At 44.4% G+C, this 24,233-nt stretch overlaps 1 protein-coding gene across 6 annotated transcripts in view; it reads right to left on the bottom strand.

Annotated features, from left to right (window-relative positions):
- Nucleotides 1–4,224: 4,224 nt before the first annotated feature.
- Nucleotides 4,225–24,233, bottom strand: part of GATA6 (GATA binding protein 6) — a 30,832-nt gene continuing 10,823 nt past the window's right edge. For all 6 annotated transcript variants that reach the window (XM_045065439.1, XM_045065440.1, XM_045065437.1 and 3 more), the window contains 3 exons: nt 23,635–23,722; nt 23,435–23,544; nt 4,225–5,741 (listed from right to left, as the gene is read on the bottom strand). In XM_045065439.1, coding sequence (XP_044921374.1) covers nt 5,574–5,741; nt 23,435–23,544; nt 23,635–23,722 — 366 coding nt within the window. In that variant the 3' untranslated portion in view covers nt 4,225–5,573. The remainder of the gene's footprint in view (nt 5,742–23,434; nt 23,545–23,634; nt 23,723–24,233) is intronic.

Genomic DNA, 24,233 nt, shown 5'->3' with positions numbered 1-24,233 from the left:
AACATCTTGCACAAGTTTTTCTGAACAAAAAAATTTCTTGGCACAACCAGGCATAGAAAGACTTGGCACCACAATGAAGCATTCCTTGTTCTCTCATGTTCGGTTTTAACCACTATTAATAACTTTGCTGGCTTTTTACACTTTGCAAAAGGCTTTACTCATCTTTTGTGCCAGGTAAGGGCATTAACAAGCCTTACTTGGAGTGCCATAAGTAAATTGCTCAAAATTCCTTCAAACTCTTTCCCTTATTTTCTCGCTAACTACACCCTACCTTCCGTGTTCTAAAGAAACGTGTTGTGGTTAGAAATACATTAATTAACTAGGTGTCTTCAATCCAGGTAGACCTATATTGCAAATCACAATAACGGATTTCTGAGATGCTGAGGGAGAGGAGGACCACCTAGCATCATGTCTCAGGCAATTTCGGCTTCCTTTCTGCGTTCTTCAGTTTCTTCCCCTTTAAATCGAGATGAGAAATAGTAGGATGGAGAGAGTAAGAGCACGTGCTTTGGAGCTGGACTGCTGGGGCTCAAATCCTAGCTGTGCAACCGTGTAACCTTGGGCAAGTTACTTCTCTGTGCCTCTGCAGACACATCTGTAAAATGGGGATAGCACCACTTCGTTCCCTTGGGATGAGGATTACATGTATGGACATTTGTGCAACACTTTGTACAGAAACTCGTTATGTCTGAGCTAGATAAACATTTGCTATTTCAGACCAGTTTTGGAGTGTTAAAGGAACAGAATTCACAAAAAGAGATAAAACCCCAAGGACGGGTGGAAAGACCCGCAGGAAAACTCTCAATGGCTAAAGAGAAGACACAAAAAGCAAACAATGAAAAGCTGGTTGTTTCCAAGAAATAAAAAACCAACTGCAAGATATTGTAGCAATGGGCCAAGCAAAGCAAAGCTGTTTTTTCCTTGTTCTGCGGACGACTCAGCTGCCAGACGTTTCCATTTTCCGGTCTGGGTCCATATCGCTGTATTAAGTTTTGTGTCGGGGCCCCAGACCAAGCAGGTTCGGCATGAGTGGTTAGGGCAGTACCTCTTACAAAGCCTCTATGTTCCTGAGTATGATCAGGCTTCTCACCCTCTGTGGCTTAAGGCAGCAGGCAGATAGCACGTGCACTCCGTAGACCAGAACCCGTGGTGGTGAGACTGGAAGACAGCTACAAGAGAGTCCAACTCCATCAGCTTCCCACAGGCACACCATCGCCTCACCCCTGGGCCCGTGGGCAGCAAATGCTGATGGGAGGACCTCCGAGCAGCCATGCTGCCTGATTTCCACATTTTATGGTTGCTCAGAGACAGAGGTCCAGAGGGAGGAAATGACTTGCCCCAAAGTGAAGAGATACCAAGATCATTACCTTACCGCAGATTCGAACCTCTGACGACTGAAATAGAAGCCCCTCCACTAATTAAAATACTATTATTTCATCTTTAATTGCTGTTTTAGGCTGTTTTTTAAATGTCCGCTCTTTAAAAATGAAAAACAAAAAAAAGCTTCCAAGCGAGTTTCTCTTTTAACTAGGACAGTATTAATTAACAGCAGCTTCTCTGGGCTAGCTCCCAAGCAGGAAAGCACAGCGCAGACCAGCCGTCCCACTCATTCTCGGGTGCAGTGTTGGGAGATGCGAGTACCTGATGGGAGCGTGGTCGCTTGCTCTAAGGTCTACCTCGGGGGTTCAACGTGCACCTGCCCCTTCCTAACTTTCCTTGAGAACCTCTGCATTAAGTATCAACCATAAATTTTATCCAGAGCACCTACGAACTTACTGAGGCTTTCAGCCCTCCTAGTAGTTGACATCTGCATAGGATTCCTCTGCAGGTCCTACAGATGGATCCTACAGATGGATCCCACCTTGTCTCGCACACCCCAGCACCCCCGTTGCAGCAGAAGGTTCGGCCACACAAAATTTATCTCAAAGCCTCCAACAGCCAGAGCTGTAGGTACCGAATTTTTACAACAAACCCTGTTTTTGAAAAATCTGGTCTAAAAAACATATTGGTCTTTCTGACTTAAAATAATTAAAATTCATATCTGACTGCCCATCAGAGCTTCTGAGCAGGGGATAGGTAACGACTGTTGCCAAGCTGACTTGGTTATTTCAACCCAGAAACAAAAGGCATTTTCATCAGCAAGAGCTGCCTTGCCCTGAATGAGTGTTTGATCCTGCTGCCGACCTGGCCTTGCCTACACAGTTATTTCCTCGTCAGAGTCCCAGATTCGAAGACCCCATGGAAAATGCCAGGACGTAGAACTGAACGCACCACAGCTGCCACACTGCCCCGAACTCCCAGTAGCCTGGAACCCGGCCCAACTACCGGAGACTTACTGCATTGCCCTCCCAGCAGCTCATCTAGCTATGGGCTGAAATTGCATCAAGTTTCCAAGGACTGGGGAAAACATTTCCCATGAGCAAGAAGTTCATTTATTTGCAGGGGGAAATGAATGGCTCCCTTTGCTTTCCTGACCCTCCCACAGGCACCGGGAAACACCATAGTGACCCCGGAAAGAGACTCCAGACAGAGCCTTCGGTGACGGAAGGTGGCCTGAAATGGACAGGCGACAGTAATTCTGCCACCCATGGTAATGTGGTCCTGAGCCTGAGATGCACCATCTATTTAAACGCCCTCCCTTTAGAAACAGGACTTGTTTTTCGTAGGTCACCCTCTACCGGAATAGTGCTGACATCACTATTTGAAACAAATTATCTAAGTTCTTTATACAATCACAGGTGAGAAAGTTATGGTTTAAAGGCCTACTTTGGGAGAGTTCATGGTGTTAGGACAGGCTACACACATACGCATACACGCAGCCCCACTCCCCTCGTTCTTGCTCCTTGTACTTTATGAAAGCTTGAACTCCTTCCCTTTTGTGTTCTTTAAAAACAAAACAAAAAAAAAAGTGAGCTTTAGCAACCCAATGGTGTGCTGGGTTTGGAAGCAGCAACATCTAACACCATCCACAGGAAAAAAGATGATCTGAAAGCCCCAAAACGAATAATTCATTTTCCAACCAACTCAACTCTTAACAACTCATTTTATTTTATTTAACTCAATTCTTACTCTCAACTTATTAACTCTTTAATGAACTCCCAACCCACCAGAAAGCACTGAAAGTAATGGGAATCAGAAGAGAAAAAATAGGAAAAAAGTAGTCAGGTTACGATTTTCTTCTGCTCTCAGACTAACCCTGTTCTTTTAAATAGTCAGCCAAACTCAGCACGGTCTCTCTTGTGCCTCCTCCGTCCATCCCTCCAACTCTGCCACCCCCCTGGGCTGAGGAAATCCCCCATTTCACTCACCCCACACTTGTTCAGAAAGTACAAGCTGAGTCAAGGGACATCATACCCTCACAGACCATGAACTTCTGAATACCCCACAGAGAGTAAGGCATTCCAAACCCTCATGTGGTTAAAGCACTTGCCACCCTCCCTCCAAGTCAGCACTTAATGCTTACTCTGTGCCCACACTGCTCTGGGCAATTCATACGGGTTCTCTCATTTAATCCTGAGAGTCATATGCTAACTGGACTGGTTTTAACAAGGAGGAGAATGAGAAGAGGGTAACCTCACCCAAGGTCAAAGAGCCACTGGTGCAGGTAGAAGAGGGACCTACCTGAAGCCTTGGCAGTCTGACTCTACCAGATCATTCTTCTAGCCCACTGTAGAGGTAGCAGGGTGCATGTGGGACTCTGTGGCTTCCGCAGGTACACATACCAGAGTCTCACTTGCATTACTGACCACCACAAAGCAAAATTCCGCCCCCTTGGAAGACTCAATGTAGAGTGACTATCAGCGCACAAGGAAGAAAGAAGTAAAACATGTCCCACATTTCAGGAGCCAAAATGAAATGGCAGAATCCTGGTTTTCTGTTGTGAAACAGTCTCCTGGTTTCCTGAAATCCAGAGACTGTCCAGATCACCTCCTACCTTCTGGAAGAGTGTTAAGGACTTCAACCTCAGATGAGCTGGGAGACTTCAGTGGCAAGAGGAGAACTAGAAGGGGAAAACAATTCTGTTTCTGGGTTGTAAGAGTGTCTTTGAAGACTCCGGACTCTCTAAATGTTTTCAAGGATGAGTCCCTACACACAAGGCTTATCATCTCAGATACTGTCATAGACATGGGTCCTTTTCACTTATAAAAGTCATTTCCCCAATGATAACTGAAGGCGCTAACTAACTCCATGTGCCAACTTCAAATAAACAAAGGAAGAAAGCAGTTCCAAAAGGACAATTCATTGGAAGTCAGAAGGCAGTTTGCAAACACCACGGGCACTTGTTTTATGTGAGTATCTCTAGCCACATACAATATCCAAATGAAACTAAAAGGGAAGGAACTCACTGTACAGAAGACAAAACAATACCCTTTTTATTTTTGAAACTTTGGAGAAATGTTTCCATACGCCATCCCATTTAAAAAAAAAAAAATTAATGTAAACCAACCTGCCTGTGGGTCAGTCATGCTATAGACTTCATCGTAGTGTGTACAGATGCCTAGAATATTTACAAATGTTATCTGTTAGGTAGTCAAGTTTTGTTGCAATTTTTCCAGCACGTATTCCACAGTAAGAATGAAGAGGGGATCCTGGTATTCTTGTATAAAAATTCTTAACAGATGGTTAAAGGCAATTTTCCTGAGAGAAGATTTGTTCTTGAAATATTTTTTCTTTCGCAATTGGAAATATAGAAATGGGATGCAGTTGTAGAAGGCGGCTAAGAATGTCTACGTTAACATTTTTTTCTTTTAAATTATTTAAGTACCATTAAGTTAAAATGTTTACATTCATTATAAAAAATGTTGTTAAATCTTATGCAAATGATTTAACACTGATTGCTGCAACGCAAATTGCACTTTTTAAAAAAATTATTGTTTACATGGAAGAAAAATATCTTGTTTGCTACCCTGTTTACAAATCCCGACTGACTACAGATCAGTCACACAATATGCACTTTGAGAGAACGTCAGTCACAGTGTACGTTAGTCATTAACGCAGTCTCGCGAACTGAGTCACAGTTCTGACTCAGCCTCCAGAGGTGTGTGTACCAAATGGCCTCAAATGGTCTTCTCCATGAAAGCAGGTGAAATTCAGGTGTGGAAAAGGTACGAAGAAATTCTGGAACAACCAAAACCAATCAGAAGAAGCACATGATTTGGGGCAATACACATAAAACCTTTTTTTAAAAAAAAAAAAATTTCTTTCAATATTCCTTTGCAGGCAAGGCCCCAGTCCTAGTCCCAGTTTCAGGAAGTGGCGCGGCAGACATGAGGTGCCCCTGGCAGGCCCAGAGGCAGGCTGGCTGAAGGGGCCGTGGACAGGGAGGAGGCAACAGGCTGTGGGCTGCACCAGCCCTTCCCTGGAAGCTCTCCGTCTTTTCTCGGGCTCTTCAGAGACGGGGGTAGGGTGGTAAGGCAGAGCAGGCTTCGAGGGAAAGGAAAATACATCTCTTTCAAAGTAAAGGCACGGAAATCACGCATCAGAGGAATGTTCCATCAGCATGCTCCCCCTGGTATGGCTGGCTTGACCCAATGCCCACAGGCCATGCGGCCTTCTGCTCCTGGGCAGTGGGCTCAGGCCAGGGCGAGGGCGCACCAGGAATCCTGTCTCACCGAAGATGTGACTTCGGCCGGCGAGGCCAGGCTGACGCCTATGTACAACCCATCTTGACCTGAGTACTTGAGCTCGCTGTTCTCGGGATTAGTGCTCTCTCCTGTGCCAGACATCACCGAGGCGCCCGCCTGGCGGAAGAGAGGGACAGAGAGTGAAAAGAGAAGGGGAGAGTCAGTTATCCGTTAAGTCTGTCAGGCGGCACTCTCCTGCAAGGAAAAACCTGGGGTCAAAGGAGATGGGCAGTGGGGCCAGCCGGAACATGGAGCCATTGGCCTCAGCCTGGCCGTGTAAACTCCTAAAACACTTTCCTGTGAACTTGGGAGCTCATGGCAGCAATCACCCAGCAAAATGCACAGCTGGACCCAGGCGGGAGGCCTATTTGTAAGAAAGCACCGAACTCTGAATTCACTCTCCTTTCTGAGAGTGACACAAACCACGTCACCTGGGTGAACAGGTCTCCGTGATGCCCACGAAATCTACACGTTTACAGAGAAAACAGAGTACGCCGACCACCCCCCGCCACACACACACACACACACGCACGCACAGCAGAGCCACCGCTTAGTGCTTATGCCAGAAAGTCTAAGAGAGAAAAGCTATGCACCTTAGCAAGGCCTAATAAATGAAATTTTTGAGCACCGACTTCAAGGAAAATTAACTCGTGCATACACAGGTTTTAGTATCTACCGCATTTACCTTTAACTCTTGCAAGGAGAACGGGCCGTTTGGAAAGCAGAGCACAATATAAAGAAAATACTAACACCCAGTACCTGTCATGACTGTGGCCATGATTTGTTGAAGCCAAAGGTCACTGTTCTCTTGTTTCATTCCTTCCCTCCATCCAAATGAGAAAAGCCAAATAGAAAACATGATGTAACTTAGTAGAATCAAACCAAAAGAACTAAAATCATGTTTAGACTACAAGCTGAGAAAAGTTGCCTTTGACTTAAAAAGAAAAAAAAAAAAAATCTAGCCATGACTAGCAGGACACCCAGGCAGCTCCATGTGGCTCCGAGGTCAGGGTCAGTGTCGTGAACAATACCCAGAGAGACAGTGCCCCGTTCACACACAGTGCCCCTGGAGGTTGAAGAAGCTCCAGTATGTCAACAACAACAATGTCTTCCTGGAGCATCCTTACCAATCTGAGCTAAGGCACACATACCACCTCCAGTATAAGAACTTGGCCTGTACGCATGCATCAGCCTGCAGAACATTCCACGGTTCCCTCCAGCGACACGCAGTGCTGACAGCCAGGTACAGGAAACACAGGGTGTTTCCCTCAGCATTTATATGCATGCTGTGCCTAGTTAAGAAGTTAAGGATCTAGGGGCACCGAGTGGGGTCCTGGGATCCAGTCCCGCATCAGGCTCCCTACTCAGCAAGGTGTCTGCTTGGCCCTTTCCCTTCGGCCTGAAAGCCCAGAACCTCGCCTTAAGTCAGACAGACTAAATGAGCTCATGGAGAATCGCAGTCCAGAGCAGGCTTGAAGACCTACAAGGCATGAAGAGGAGCCTTGCTAGGCCAAGTCTGAGACAGATGCCCCTGGGGGGTGGGAGCGGGGGGGGGGGGGACAGCATCTTCAGTCTGTCAAAAGACCAATGTCCCTTCCATGATTTGGACAAAAGCATCCTGAAACCTGAGAAGCTAGCACCTGGGGAAACTGAGTGAGGGGTATAGGAGGAGCCCTCTGCATCACCTTTACAACTTCTCTATAATCCTAAGATCATTCCAAAAAAAAGTTTGTTAAAAAATTTAAAAATAGGGGCACCTGGGTGGCTCAGTGGGTTAAACCTCTACCTTCGGCTCAGGTCATGATCTCAGGGTCCTGGGATGAAGCCCAGCATCAGGCTTTCTGCTCAGCAGGGTGCCTGCTTCCCAATCCCCTCTCTCTGCCCACTTGTGATCTCTTGTCAAATAAATAAAATCTTTAAAAAAAAAGAGATGCCTGGGTGGCTCAGTCAGTTGAATCTTCGGCCTTTGCCTCAGGTCGTGATCCCAGGGTCCTGGGCAGTGTCCTGCATCGGGTACCCTGCTCAGTGGGAGCCTGCTTCTCCCTCTGCCTGCCTCTCTGCCTCTCCCCCTGCTTGTGTTCCCTCTCATGTATTTTAAAATAAGTAAGAGCTGAAGATTAAAAAAAAAATCTAGCCATGATTCCATACTTAAATGACAGCTTTTCCTCCTGAAAAACTCAGAAGTCTGTTATTTCTTCCTAGCTTCCAGGGTTTTATCCCATAAATTACTGAGTATTTGCTTTTTGACATAGGCAGAATCAAAAACATCCCTTGGTCTGGCTGAGCTCATGTGACATCTACTTTAGACAAACCTGAGGCACCAGACACAGGCTGCACTGAACAGAAGGTACTCTGAGCCCCTTTGGCTCCACTCAGGGCCTGGAAGTCAATGTGGTTCTGCTCTTCATAGACCTAAACACCTGGTTTTCTCTCATCCTCAGGATAACTGCATGAGGCTGGGAAGGAGAGCTCCAGGGGGTCTGGCCATGGGAATTCCTAACTGCCCATCCCAACTTCCCCATCCCACCCCTCACAGGTAACCAACCAATCCTTCCCTTTCCTGGTGAAAATAAGGGTTTGTAAAAATCCAGTCACAATAGTACTACCACACTCTAACTTCTTTTTAACATGAGACTTAAACTGAAGGCTTTGGGTGCCTAAGAAAGCAAATTTTGTGAAGTCATTAAGATGACTGAAACTTAAAATAGGTTTTGAAATGACTGAAATAATCCTTTCGAACGCACCAAAGCAATGCGTTTGGTTACCCATGAATATGGTAATTCACATTAGCCATTAAGTCCAGAAACTCCACTGTGAACAAACCCAATGTGGACCCAGATTCACCCCCTGAAGAAATAATAAACAAAAGAGTGACGTTCTATTATGAAAGGACTTATCTGAGAAGGGAGCTACTAGACAACTAATACAAAGAGTGCAATTATAAATGATTTGTCCTGTTCATCCAACCTCATACTGACCTACCTAATCCCAGAAAAAGCACTAAATCCGACCGCCAAGTTTGTTTTCTGAAACAAAAAGTGTACCTGGACTGGCCCAGGAAGCAGGCTACCTCGCCTCACCAGACATGTTGAGATAACAGAGAGGTCAGGCAGCAACAGGAAACATTAGCAAGGTGCTTCTGAGAGCCAGACACTGGGACCATGAGCCCCGAAGAGACACTCAATCCCTGGACAAGCTCCCAGGCCACATACACACTGGAAAGCAACAATCATCAACTACCTATCATCAATGACAAATGAGTGACTGAGATACAGAGGTGGGGCAATAGGTCGAAAAAGGAATCAGAGGGGCAGGATTCCTGGGGACAGACCGCATGCAGCTTTGGTTCACCCATCTACTGAGTAAGGTCACTGCTTCTCCAAGCCTCCTCCCTGGGTAAACTTGCCTTCACATCACCCATCAGGCTGTGAGGAGTCAGTGCTTCTACAAGATCAGCGTGGTGATGCCTTGCAGTGCACGCAGGACACACCAGAGGCCTTCTGAAACAGGAGGATAGGCAAAGGAGGCAAGGAGACCATATGGGAGGTAAGCCAGAAGGCCAGACTTAGAACTCTCTATGCCTCCGCTTCTTAGCTAGGAAATGGACATTTTTAAAAATATTTTATTTTACAGAAAAAGAGAGAATAAGCAGGGGAAGTAGCAGAGGGAAAGGACAAGCTGACTCTGCGCTGAGCACAGAGACCAATGTGGGGCTTGATCCCAGTACCCCAAGATCATGACCTGAGCCGGAATCAAGAGCCAGATGGACACTTAATCAACTGAGCCATCCAGGCACCCCTAGAAAATGAAGAAGAGGCACCTATGTCCTAAGGTTATTACAAGAATTAAATTCATTAACATACATAAAGCATTGCCAACATTATCTGACAACGGGAAGGATGACCCAAGTATACAATACTGTCAGTATTTTATTATTCTTGCTAAGGAGCACAGACCTAATCTCCCCATGTCTGCCCTTCACCGGGCCATCACTTAGCTGAAGCAGAAGGGGAATTTATTCAGAACTAACTGAAAACCATCCACTTCAGCAATGAAATTGTTACTGACAACTCTAAAGGGGGAAAAAAAAAGGTGCCCCCTTAGCCTTTCAAAAGGCTTATGGGCCTTCTTCAAATAAACTACATTAAAGAACCCTAGTACCTTGAACATTATTCTTAATTAACACTTGAGCATTAATTCCAAAAGCTACCAACTCAAGTACCTATTATCTAGGTTGTTCAGTCAAAAAATGTTAAGCTATGGCAGACCAGGACTCCTGCATCAAAGGGCAGGCAAACCCCGAATGACATGAGTGACCCCTATCAGCTCATCTGAAATCAAAAGCAACATCTGACGACTTTCTCAGAACAAAATGGAACAAGTGCTTGTGCCAACACTTGAGAACCTTATTTATAACGATTTAAACATAAAATACTGCCAAATACAGCTTTTGTGTATCAATCATACCTTCATTAAAAATGTTTATGTAATGATGCATAATGAGATCATAGTAATGAAATGAGACTGTGATAACCCCAGTCCCCTCATCCATGGCCAGTAGTGCTATAATGTGGTATAGGCCTTGGAAGGCAGTTAGCAAAGCTACCAAGAACCTTATAACCCCACTTAGCTATGTAATTTCACTTCTGGAATGTGTAAGGAAAGAATTCAAAGGAAGGGAAAGGCTCCACAGGGGAAGACATCCATTGCAAGTTAACTTACAATAGTGGAAACCATGGAAATAATCTAATGTCTAAGAATAAGGGATGGTTTGGAAAAGCAAGGTACATCCGCTCAATGAATTATTATGCAATTATCAAAAATAGTAAGATCACATAGCGAAGTGGAAAAAATCCTGTAATGCAGTGTTAACTAAAAAACAGCAGGGATATAAATTCTGTCATCATTACGATTTATGCACATATGAAAAGTATTTCAAGGGAACCCAGTAGCATGTGCATACAGAAGACCATCTATCAGCCATCAGTACCTTTCTTTGAATATTTTAACTGAATGGCACAAGGCAGTTTAACTTTGGGGAAGGCTTTTGAAAACATCAGCACCAGAAATACAAGCACTTGAGGGATGAGCCAGACTGGAAAGAGTCATAAAGTAGCATGAAAAAATACGGAGGAATCTGAGTGGAGGCACTAAGTGGGACCAGAAGGGGCCCCCATGCACCCCTTGAAGGCTTCTCCATCCATGCCACCTGCCACCGGCTGGACCCTGGCTGATGGGTGCAACGTGGCCCCAGGTACGCTGAAACGCTGAACACACTACATACAATGGGAGAATCTGAGCTCTTGAGACCAGTATTCTGTGTGAAAAATCCAGAATCAGCACAACTCTCCTTATGAAACCTGGCTTGTCCTAATTGTTTGTCTAAACTGTCTTTCCCTCTTTGATGAAGTTCAAGAGCTACCTGATCCAAAATCAATGCAACTTGGAGGAAAAATGAAGAGAAAACTTAGAACCCTGGACCCGGAACACACCAGAAAATTGTAAGCGTAAATTCTGATTGGTGAGTATGTTTTCCCACATCTAGTTAGACCCTTGGAAGGACCCTAGTTCAGATGGCAGTTATCTGAACATAGAAATAAGCCAGCACTTCACTAACTGAAACCCACCTCACCCGCAGCGTTCCTGCAGGAGCTCTGAGGCGAGTGTTTCCACAATGCCCACAGCTGAACCATCCTTCCTCCTCTGGGCGGGCAGCTCACGCAGGCGGAGAGCCTCGCTTTCTCTGATCAAAGTGCATTATGAGGGTGGGGCAGAAATCTGTTCTGTGTTTCCATTCACGGCTTATCTGCCCTCCACCCTCCCACAGACAACTGAAAATGGAGGCACTTCCTGTTGAAAGAATGTGTTATCAGCTCCAGACTCGGCCAGGGCTTAGCACTGAACTCAGGCCAGGTTAGGTAGGAGACCCAGCTGAGTGGCTGGGCTGGCCATCTCCCTCTTCAAGGAATAAATGATTTCAGGGACTAACAACCCAGGCTTATGCCAAGCAGCCACATGGAAAATGTCCACTAGCCTGTGAAGTAGGCACAATTCATCTTTAGATCACACGGATTTTTTTTTTTTCCCTGTGAGAACAACTTTTGGATATGATCTGGGAAAGTCAAGATTTTATTTATTTATTTAGTTAGTTAGTTAGTTTAGTTTATTTACTTGAGAATGAGTGCACAAGGAGGCAGAGAGGCAGGCAGAGGGTAAGGCAGGCAGAGGGTAAAGCAGCCTCTCCAATGAGCAGGGAGCCCAGCATGGGGCTCAATCCTAGGGCCCTGGGATCATGACCCGAGCCGAAGGCAGATGCTTAACCGACTGAGCCCCCTGGACGTCCCCTGAAGAGTTAAGGATTTCTAATATGATGAACTCCTGAAGTCAGTGCCCAGCAGTGTCTGGCTCACAGGGGGCTCTCACCAACCCTGTCCGGTCTCTTTTATCTTTTCCACTACTGCACATTTCCCTTACAGGCAGGCCCAGAGACAGCTCCCAAAGCAGCTCTGGAGGACACAGCCATTCCAGAACACGGCTTTTCTAGCTTGTGAGTTACAAACATAAATTTCATCTCTGAAAGGAAGGAAACCAAAAAGGAGACGACTGGAATGTGTTCAGTCCTCTGTGTTACAAGCTCTCTTAACGGAGTCCTGAGCAGAAGAAACACACACACAGAGCCCCAGGCAGGTTGAGGTGAGTGTCTCCGACCATTCCCAAAGCTGAGACTTTTGATGATCATCACACTGCTTCCTTAGCTAGAACTCAGACTGTCGGCTTCCGTGGCCTCTGGTCTGTCCTTCCTACACATCTAAGTAAGCTTGTGGTTACGGCTTTTTCTTGTGAGGGAAAACCAGCCATCCCTCACTGCCAACGCTCTCTTCTCTGCTTTTGTAACCTCTAGGTTAGGCTCTCACAATGCTTTCCAGAGGCCTGCCTCAAAAATAAATTAAATAAATAAATAAATAAAACCATATTCCAACAAAAAAGAAACACTTTCAGGTTAAGTGAACTTTAACTCTAAAAACTGTACTTATTTCAGTTTGGAGGGAGACACAGAAGTGGCTCATCAATTAGAGTTTAGGTGAATAGCACAAGAAGATACACACACTCGGGTTCCATCTCTATCAGGATCCTTAAAAATCCTAAAAATTGTCGATCACAACAAAACCCTTTATGTCTCCCATTAACAACTCAACTCAAAAGAACATTAAGCACCTTCTCTCCCAAAGAAAGTCATTGTGCCTACAGCCACTGACCTAATTCAGCTTTTAGCAGAATATTTTAGTTATGTTTTGTGTGTGACTTAACAAGCAAATTCTTCCATGGAGGGCTCACTGGCTGTCCTCTTGGGTCCTTTCGCCCCTTCTGGACCTCAGTAGGCTAGGTTCCATCCATACCCCAGGATGATGCCCTTTTTAAGGAGGGAAGAGCAATTCTATGCAACTACCTACCCTGGGGAAAAGTGACATTCAAATAGCAAGTTTTAGGGCGCCTGGGTGGCTCAGTGGGTTACGCTGCTGCCTTCGGCTCGGGTCATGATCTCAGGGTCTTGGGATCGAGTCCCGCACCGGGCTCTCTGCTCAGCAGGGAGCCTGCTTCCTCCTCTCTCTCTCTGCCTGCCTCTCTGCCTACTTGTGGTCTCTCTCTGTCAAATAAATAAATAAAATCTTTAAAAAAAAAAAAAAATAGCAAGTTTTAACGGTGAAGAAAGGCACAGCCCAAAGTTGAAATGACCTTGAACTAATAGTAAAATGCTGATTACAGGGGCGCCTGGGTAGTTCAGTCGGTTCAATGTCTGTCTTTGGTTCAGGTCATGGTCTCACGGTCCTGGGAATGGAGCCCTGCTCTGGGCTCCCGGCTCAGTGACGAAGGAGCTTGCTTCTCCCCTTCCCTATGCTCCTTCTGCCTTGCTCCTGCTCTCCCTCTGTTCTCTAATAAATAATAAAATCTTTTTTTTAAAAAGCTGATTATAAACGTAAATGGTGGGGGGGAGCATGACTTGAAGTCACTGGCATTCTAAAGGAAAAGTTTATCTTCTAAAATGAATCAAAACGGATGACTCTATTGTAGTCAAAGTTGTAAAGGATCCTGAGGAAAGATTTAAACCTGGTGAATTATGATCTTTTGTAACAGAACTGCCTTTCCAAATTGGATGAGTATTTTAATCTCACCATCTTAATCGGCAAAAGCAGACCATGGTCGGAGAAGCCGGCAGCATTTGCAATACAGCATTATGAAGGGTAAGCATTAAGTGGCACAAGGAATGAAAAATTGTGGCTATCAGAAAAACAAAAATATTTAACACATGGTTACTTTAGGGACGCCTGGGTGGCTCAGTTGGTTAAGCCTTTTCAGCTCAGGTTGCGATCTCATGATGTCGGGGTCCTGGGATTGAGCCCCATGTCAGTCTCCCAGCTCAATGGGGAGTCTGCTTCTCCCTCTGCCCCTCCCCATCCCCTCAACACACACTCCTGCATGCTCTCTCAAATAAAAATCTTTTTTGAAAAGATTTTTATTTATTTAACAGAGATCTCAAGTAGGCAGAGAGGGAGGGAGGGAAGGAGGGAGGGAGAAGCAGGTTTCCTGCTGAGCAGAGAGCCCCATATGCAGGGCTCAATCCCAGGACCCTGGGATCATGACCTGAACCAAAGGCAGAGGCTTTTAACCCACTGAGCCACCCAGGTGCCCCTCAAATAAAATCTTAAAAAACAAAACAAAAAACCATGCTTACTTTGTTAATACCACGAGTCTACATTTCTTAATTTCCCCCCTTAGAAACGTAGGGAGTTATTTCTAATGTCTTGGGGTGGGGAAAAAAAACAATGCCATGAACTCCAAGATTATGTTTAAATAGTGCTGCTCTTCTTGGGCTTCAAAGAGGTCTGTGGGCATCTCCCACTTACACTACACAATGGTCTTGAGGACCAGATGGTAGGAATTACTTTTCCCTTTAGGAGGAGGAAAACAGAGGCTTTACAAAACCTTGGCAGCTTACTATAGTCACACGTACAGCTGGAGCTAGCGCCTGGATGCCTGAATTTGTTTCCTTCCAGCTGCTAATCTGTGAACCGCCAGAATAAACTTCAGACCCTACGGAGACTTCACCAAGAATCCAGCAAATAAGCTTAATCAGGGCTTTAAATTAAAAGTGTGTGTGTCCTTAGTAAGATAAAATAGGATTCCCAAGTGGGTGCCCCAGCTCCAGTGAAACCAGGCCACGTTAACAATAAAAACAGCAGCATAGCAAGCAAATTTAAACATCCTCAGATACTGACTTGGGGCTATTGACTCACAAGACTCCAACAGAACACAGAGATCAATACCTGTCCTTTATTTTTCAAGTGTTTCTTAAAATCTGAGGTCAACAGAATCATCTATTTGTGCTCAGTCCCACAATTTCCAAGCGCTGGCTCTGGTGCAACCCGAGCCGAATTATGAATTATCGCATATTCCAACACCTGTGTTTTGGAGATGCTTTTTTAAAATTATTAAAATTTCAGAAAAAAATTAACAGGTAGATCTCAACAGGAACAAAGCTAGCTAGCAGATTGTATTTAATTCATATCCATTAGATCCTCATATTGCTAGTAACTCTTTTGGCAGACACCCACGAAAGGCATAATAAATTACTTTTGTTCCAGTAAAGGAATTCATTTTCTTCGAAGATTCATTTAGCAATAACATTTCAGAGCGTTCTAAGCCAGGATTTCTTAAATTTGGCCATGTTTTCCCGTAACATTATTTCATGTTTTGTGACAATTTGTATATTCTTATAGAGGGAGGGCGGCGGTGGGGGGGGGACTACAAGGAAATCTGTAATCTGCAGAGAAATGTGTGTTCTAAGATGAAGCCTTCTAACTAACCTGAGGCCAGGAGAAGGCGCAGGACAGCCTGCCCACACTTCTTCCTCACCTAGCATCCGGGCCTTCAGACTGTGATAATGAGTCACTTATTAAACACACCACAGTCCTGTGATAAATTGTGGGGATATATGTATTAGAAACTATTTCAAAGATGATACAGGTGGGCTGACTCCTCATACATATATAAACGCACTGGGTATTAGATGCATCTTGAACTCTTCCTCCTCACTCTTCTCCCCGTCACACCCAGGCATGCACATACACACAGGCGCCGAGCAGACAAGACAAAAAGGGGGACGTCCAGAAAAGGCCTTGAGATCAAAATGAAAGTATGCGAACTCCACATGCTTCCATGTTCCCTGCCAGGTTGGCGTGTGACTTTCTCAGCAAAGGCCAATGTGGTCAGACAGGAACGTGAGTTATTAGAAGGAACTGGAAGAAGAAAGGGAGCCTGGCATGTAGGGAGGGTGAAGATAAAATGCCAACAAAATATTTACGTTCATGGCTTGTAGCGAGTGGCAAGTGGGATATTAATAACTGTGATGATTGGTCAACTCCCTGGGAGCGGTAACGGCCCCGGGACGGGGAGGCAGGAGACATCGGTTCCAGCCCCGGCTTCACCACCAGCTGGTTCTGTGACCTTATGGAGTCCCTCTGGATCCTGGCTTATAAATGAGGCAATCATAAAACCTAACTGCAGCACTCTCTCAGACCCTGGTGGGAGATTAATGACTTTTTAACTCTTTTTATTCATTTAGAATAGAGTATCGTGGGCCATAAATTCTGCGGGGAAATGGACACTTGCCTACCGAATGCTTTTTCAATGATTTCATAAAAACAAACTGAAGGCAAATTGAAGATTGTGCACAATTCCAACTAACGGGACACTCACGATTATTAGACGGAAATCACACACCATTAGAAGGATCTCCGTACTATGACCTTGTATTTGATATTGTGAGAGAGCCTTCACAATAATCACGTTAGGCTAAATTTCACTACCTGTTATCCTTTTATTATCCAATTAACACAGTCTTAGTACTGTAAGACAACTTATTTAGAAAGACAGGAAAATCTGTACAATGTGCCTTATGTTTGGTTACAAGCAAATAACTTCTCTGGTGAAATTTTCCCACCTGTTTCCCACCTGCAGGACTGTTTTTTGATGCTTAAATTACAAATGAAAATTAGTCAGATTTAGGAAAGTATGTCTTCTCTCTGAAGATTTCACATCATCTATCACGTCTTACTCGAGTATGCCACACTTTAAACTAGTATATACTACATGTTAATGAACTGAACTTAAATTAATTAAAATTTAGTAGTAAAAAAATAAATCTTGTATGCCAGTGATAACACCAACTGCCAGACCTGGGTCCAAATCCTGCCTCTTAGTACGTATATAACCTTGAGCCTGTTACTTTTTCCAGAGTCCAACTCCCCCCTACCCAAATCAAAATGGAAATGGACCACCACAGGTGAAATGATAATTATGAATAAAAGAGAGAATGTACACAGAATGCCTGACACACAGAAAGTACTTGGAGAAGCAGGTTTCTGCTTTCCTAAAACCTGCTTTCTATGTCCAGTATCTTGTAAATGAAGTATATGGACAAGGGAGAGAGCGTCTCAAGAGCAAGAGTACAACGACAAAATGCAGGGCTAACACTAATAAAATGCCCTGCTCTCCTTCAACCTAAAGGCTCCTGTAAAAAAAAAATACTGAACTGAAGAGATGGGCAGTCATTTTTTTGTCCCCCTCCAGAAGCCTCATTCAGAACTGCTCTGCAGAGTCCAGTTTCTCTGAGTGAAAACAGCTCATACGGTACATGTTGAGTCCTTCATGAATGTACCTTTCAGATACTTAACTATTGTAGGAATAATCAATAATAACCAGAATTATTATTTTGTGACCAACCAGAATGCCACAATTAAATCCCAGTGTGATCCAATCACCTGGAGAAGAGGACAGTGTTGTCTCAATTTGCTAAGACGGAAGCAAGCTACATGACTGGGAAGCGGTATTTTCCAATTTTCAGCATAGGATTCAAATATTAACACATAACATCTATTAAAAAGAACTTTAAATATTAACCTACAAAGTACCTAGCCTTTCTTCACAAGGCCTTCTGAGGACACCCAGATACCCTGGCAGCACTTGGGGTGCACATTAACTCTTTCAAACCCCTTACAGCCCGAGCTTTAGCACTACACAGCCAGAAGCAGTGTTTTTTCTGACCAGGTCGTTGAATACAGTTATCACCAAGGAGGGACAGCAGTCGGGACACAGGTCTATCTAGGCACACAGCATCCCAGAGAATAAATGAGGCAGGAAGGAAGTATCTATTTAGTATCGAGAAAATGACCCATCAGCAGTAAATGTCCCCCCCCCCACCCCCCGCAAAGGGGCAGATCAGCCAGCCTCCAATCTGAGATGGGGTCTTTGTCTCAGGCTGAGGACATCTGCCTCTCTTCGTGGAAGCTGTCTATTACCAGCAATGCACCACAAAGGTACAGAAACATTTCCTATCGCCAACACACCATGCCTGGTAGGTATCCGCTCTGGAGAACATTCAGCAGGCAGCCAGCCCACACCATCGCGCCCTCAGAAGCCATGGGCACAGAGAACGAAGGGCCTGGGCTGGGGCCTACAGCGTCTGCCCTGAGGCCAGTGCGTGCCACCAGCTCCTAGAAGGGAGTCCTTTCCTTACTAATGATGAGGGGAAACCCTGCTTGTAAAATGTCAAAGCAGGAGCATACTAGCATTTTTTTACATCAATTACCAAAATCCTTTGAAGAATGCTTTAACTGTGGGACTCTAGCACAGAGACAGACGTTGGGATTAGACAAGTCCACATTTAGAAATGAAGGCACTCTGAGCCCCTCATTTAAGGGTGCCTTTATGGATTTCTGCCTGTTTCAAAGGTGTACCTTCCACGTCTTCACCCCATCGTCTCACCTCCTGCCTTTGGCTCCACACCCGAGGCTCCAGCCAACACCGGACACTTACAACTGTGTCCTCAAAGTAGCGCCGATGCCCAAGCTCCTTTCTGGAGCGCTCCAACCCAGCGTTTCCTTTGCCCTGAAAGTCCTATTCCACTCACTCAAATGCACTCTGAGCAGCCATTTCCCACTACGTGGTCAGCATTAACCACTCCCTCCTTTCCATTCCTGCCCCAAGGTGACCCTCGTTTAAGGCACCTTCCACATCTGACTGGCGCTCAGTCTCTACACATGCTCCCCCACCCCTACCCACATTAGCAACAATCTGAGATCAGGTATCTTGTTTTACTCCGTTGTAAGCACCACCTTCCAGGGCACAGTTATTTTTTTAAATCCAGCAAGAACTATAAAGCAAGGATTAGTCCAACAGAGTTCACCTCCATTTGTTCCAATGTTGGATGCTGCATGTTTCATGATGACTTCGACATTACAGTTGCAGTTTTAATAATAAACTTTAGTAGCTTTTAATTTTTTTAGAGAATTATTTATGGAACTACTTTTAGGCAGGCAAATGTGTTCACTGATTTCTCATTCGCAAACATTACGTCTTACTGCTAATTTCGTCCTCAAATTCATTCTTCCTCTCATGAAGGAAATTGTGAAATACCTTTTATCTATAAAATTTGGGGACTGAGCTACAAAACATATACATACAGTTATGTATGATATCTACAGAGTATACATATCTATTACACATACACAATATATTGTACATATACAATATATTGTGTATATTCCCTGCTGGGAAGGCTATACTACTGACCATATATTTTACATATATGTAGAGTAATTCTCCAGTTTTATTAATTTTTAGTTACAAATCACAGGAGGGGTAAGAATATTTATACATTATTGAATCTTATTTGGAAAACAAATAAATGTAATTTGGGAATTGCTAGAACAGAATATGTTTCCTATTTGCCTCCGAAGTAACAACCCCCCCCCAAAAAAAAAAACCAACCTGTTAAGATGTAATTTAGTCAATAAATGGAATTCAAGGAACGATTTAAATATTCTTACAATCAATCCACCAGAGAATATAAATGCCAAAGAAAATGTTACTTATTTAAGTCAACCAAATACCTATTTTTCAGTAAACCTCTATGTGTAAGAAAATTTTACCGTGTAAGACCTTTCTTGGAAAATGTATCTATAAAGTTCAAAAAGCACAAAACTAATCAACTGCCTACCAAAATTTAAGTTTAACACATTTCTTAACAAACACAAGAATTTGAAAGGACAAGACAGAGGCTGTTTTAATATTAGACTGCATGGCAGTCAGCCTTCCCAATCTCAAGAGAAAAAAATCACACTGCCTTCCCTCTGTCTCCAACACACACACCACACAGGAAAACGAGAGAGAGAAACTGAGTCATTAAAAAAAAAAAAGAAAGTACACAAAACTGTGTCATAAGGTGGCCAAGTCAGCAACCTGATGACCATCAGGAGGATTGTCTTCTTTTTCCAAGAGGTCTAAATTGAAACACAAATTAGCAGTAAGTATACAGAAAGAAAGCTAAAGCACTGTAGCTTTATCGTAGGTAAGTAAGGGAAGACATGAGGCCTCAGAGCACCGCAAAAATGTATATGTGACCCTGAGACACTTGTCAAGCCTTTGCTCACAGCAGCAGACAACTACCCTCCCTCCAGAACACTCAGCTCCTGCCAGGGTAGCTCAGGAACCAGCCATGGGAACCTGGTGCCCCTACATGCAGGGCAGGGCAGGAATATCAGGATTTAAAGGAGCCTGCTGGGAAGGCTATACTTCTGACCATCTCCTATGTTGCTTTCTGGAGGGGCGGGGGGAGTTAAAATAACAGCAGGTCTGCTGTGGACCACTGCAACCATCTTTTGATTTTTCCTTGCTGTTCCGATCATTAAGTTGCCACTTACATCATATGCCCTCCCCTTCCTGTCTTCCACTGGGAGTATGCCTAAGATTAGCCTTTGTTTTGTAGCTCTGATGACCCTATGCAAGTGAAATAACCCTGAACTACAAATTTCCACCACGTCAGCCACGGGGGCCACTGGAGATCAATGGGAGGGGCCCATCATCAAAGGAGGCTTAAAGGCTGGCTGAGCCAACCAGGGCGCTGCGTGCTGAATACCAGGCACAACCTTGCTCTGTGCATGGAACTGTTTTTCTCACCTACAGCACTTCCCAAATCCTAGAATCATCCAGTCACCTCACCAGCCGCCTCCAATGTTATAGAAACTGTGACTAAAATGGTTGGAAAATGACACATCTTGTCAGCACAGACACCTTTCCCAAAATGCTTCCACCAGCAGCTCACAGACAACTCCCCCAGCAAGGTTCTCAGCAGAGACACACCAAGACCCAACCCATGCACAGAAGGCTCTGAAGGTCCTCAGGAACCACGGGGCACACACACTGGCACTCCTCGGTAGTCACCTGGGGAGACTGCCTGGGTCTATGACCATTATTCATGGAGGGGCTGGAGGGGGACAGTTCCCAAAGGCATGTGGGCCTGTTCTCCAGGACAGCCCTGTCAAAGAGGGGTTGCTGGAGCCATCCGTGATGGACTAACAGCTCACCTGTTAGTCCATCACGGATGGCTCCAGCAACCCCTCTTTGACAGGGCTGTCCTGGAGAGTGAGCGAACCCTGGGGCAGTGGGGTCCCTGTAGGGAGAGGGGGGCAGGCAATCTGCACCACTGCCCTGGGAAAAGGTGTCAGGAACCCTTTGAGGTGGCTTGGGTTCACATAAGCGGGTGCTCTCTCTTTCTTTCTTTCTCTCTCTCTCTCTCTCTCTCTCACACACACACACACCCTGCCCTCCAGTCAACAGCTCACAGAGCTGGCTCTGGTAGAGGCTGCCAGGGCTAAGGAGTGCTAGGGGGGTCTTACAGCACAAGACGGTGCACGGAACTGCTCTCCAACTCCACCAACCTCCAAAATCCTTACTGTTCTGCCGCCTGGCCTCTAGCAAAGAATGGAGCATTCCTCCGAAGGGTGAGGGCCAGCAAGCTCTCTCCATGCTCTCAAGGGAGATGAAATGCCCAGCCAAGCCGCTGGGGTATGGCCAGCACAGCTCCCGAGGTCCCTCCTGCAAGCAAGGCCAGAACCAGACCCCATCACTGACTTCCCACTGTTCCTCCCTCGGAGGAGGACAGATCAGCCTCACAAAGGGCTCTTCTTGAAATTTCACATCACAAAACCAGGAAAGCAAAAGGAACGACACATCCCCAAGTCCATTGTTGGGTAAATACCTGTATTCCTGTGCCATTTATCATTCAAATCTGGCTTTTTCCAGGCTTCAGCCGACCCAGACAAACTCAAGTGACCAGAAGCCCGCAGCCATCCGCAGTTCGGCGCAGAACAAACTGACACCCAAGCCAAAAACCTGGATGGCTGCTCCCCAGAGCTTTCAAAACCCTAGACCTCGTTCTGCCTCATTTAGCTGCTACAGAAGTGCTGCTGAGAACTTAGAACATAAGGTATAAATAATCTTTATTTCTCCATTTCCACGTAAGTAACTGTTCTATTTACCACTGGAGACTCTTAAAATTACACCTAACCCTCTGTACAAAAAAACAAACAAACAAACAAAAAAAACCCCACCAACATCATCTTGCACCAGAGTTCACCTTTACAAAGGCTACAAATGTTATTTAACATCTATCTGCAACAAACAACCGAAAGGCTTTTTTTGCCTTGTGAAAATTCTGAACTGACTTCTTGGAAAGAAAACGCCGAAAAACAATTTGGGATGGAGGACCAACAGAAATATCAAATTTAATTTTTTTTTAATGTTTCATTTTTACTTGTCTAAGCTGTTGAAAATAGGACAAAAAGAAACCAGCTCTGTGGTTCCAAAACCCAGGTCAGAAAACACCTCGAGGGCAACAAGCTTCAATTTCACCTGGGGCGCTGGTTCAAAAACACAATTCTCCAAGCCCCACCCCACAGACTTTGACTCAGAAAATCCAGGGTGGAGCCCAGGAATCTGTAGCATTTCAAAGTACCCCGAACAGGGCAAAGCTACTTGTAAAAAACAAAACAAACAAACAAACAAAAACAATTACTAAGTAAATAGGGGTTTTAATGCCTGTGTTTTGCCTTAAACTAGCATAATCCTAAAAAAAAAAAAAAGTATCACCAGGGCCTGCTGTAAAGTCCTGTGGCCCAGATCGGCCCCGGGGATCCCAGGGAGGCCTAGGATAAGGCCTGGTTGTTCTTCAAGAGCATTCCAGGTAAATTTGGAAAACAAATTTAGGGTGGGAATCACCCCTTTACACAAACTGGGATCCTCACAAAGCCCCCAGCATCCTTACCCTTAAGAGCATGAATTATTTACAAACCTCACAAACCAAGTTTGGTCAAAGGCTGAAGCAAGCCAGGTTATCAAGAAGGTGCACTACAAGGCCAGAGCCCCCAGCAGCAAGGGGCCAGCAGGTAAAGGATGATCAGTAAATACATCACCAGAGAATACATAATGCTAAGCTTTGTTTTAAATAAATAAACAAACAGTAAGGGAAGGAAGAGAACAAAGGGAAAAAAGATGGGAGTCCCTATGATAAGCAAAAGCAATGTAAAGGCCCTGGGCACAGATGTCCATAAAACCTGAGTTCATAGTTGTTCTGATCTCCATCAGAAATCCATATATACAGCAGCTCAGACAGTAACCTGGAAATAAAACAACTTCAAGCACTTCAAACCAAAACTTCTTGCTTTTACTTGGGTTAATTTAACCATAAAAAAAAACGATATAGATCTTAATTAAGAGGTTTGTAAAGTACTTAAGTTTGTCATTTTGTTGACATTCAAATGTAATCTCCTCTGAAAACTATTCTTAGGTATCAGCTAACTAAACTGAACTGTTGGTTTAGATTATTGTACTACCAGATAAGATAAAATTTGAGATAATATACAGCAGAGCAACCCACTAGCTTTGAAAGACTGCTGTGCTGCTTTCACACTTACCCCTGAGGCTGTCGGTTGTGGTTGTGTTGTAGGGGAAGTATTTTTGCTGCAGTCATCTGAGTTTGAAGAGGTGGAAGTTGGAGTCATAGGAACAGAATTATTGCTACTACCTGCAACAGTCAAAATTAACCTCATAAATATACACATATTCTAGTCTCACAGTTGGCCAATACCTTTCAATAAAATAGCATTTTATTTACCAGAGCAAGCCTTTGACTTATTTATGTTCTTAGGTTTTCTTTTCCTGGTTTGAATTCCCTCTTTTTTCATAGCAAGCGGTCGAGGCACCTAAAAAAATTTTCATACAGGCTTTACGTTTAATAAATATTACATTGAAAAAAAATCCAACTTTAACCGAAGAACTCAACATCAGTACTGAAAGCCCTCATTTAAAAGAAGTTGGCATCGATTTCAGTCCAATTTTTATACATGCTCAACAGATCCCAAAATGTACAGACTATACTTTCCCTATCAAATGCAGATTCCTTTGGAGAAAAATGAAATGATTTGCCAGGGAAAATTTTTCCTTCAACTTAACTGTTTATCGTTTTTAACAACTTCAATTGCAGAGTAAAACCGCTGGGCACGCACTTTTATTTCAAGGAGATTGTGTATTCTCTTCCTCCTACACATACAAGGTTAATTTCCTTTTTAAGACTGATGTGTTTTTAGTATTTCATGCTATCCTTCAAAAGATGTTGCTAAATAGGACTACCGAATATATCTCATTGCTCCTTTGCATAAACGGACCTGATCATATTAAAAGTCAAGATATAAACTAGTTAACTGTGCATTTCTA

Source organism: Mustela putorius, unplaced genomic scaffold (assembly GCF_011764305.1).
Source record: "Mustela putorius furo isolate JIRA1106 unplaced genomic scaffold, ASM1176430v1.1 tig00003858_pilon_pilon_pilon, whole genome shotgun sequence".
In the NCBI taxonomy this organism is placed as follows: domain Eukaryota; kingdom Metazoa; phylum Chordata; class Mammalia; order Carnivora; family Mustelidae; genus Mustela; species Mustela putorius.
This window is presented reverse-complemented; position numbering and strand designations above follow the sequence as displayed.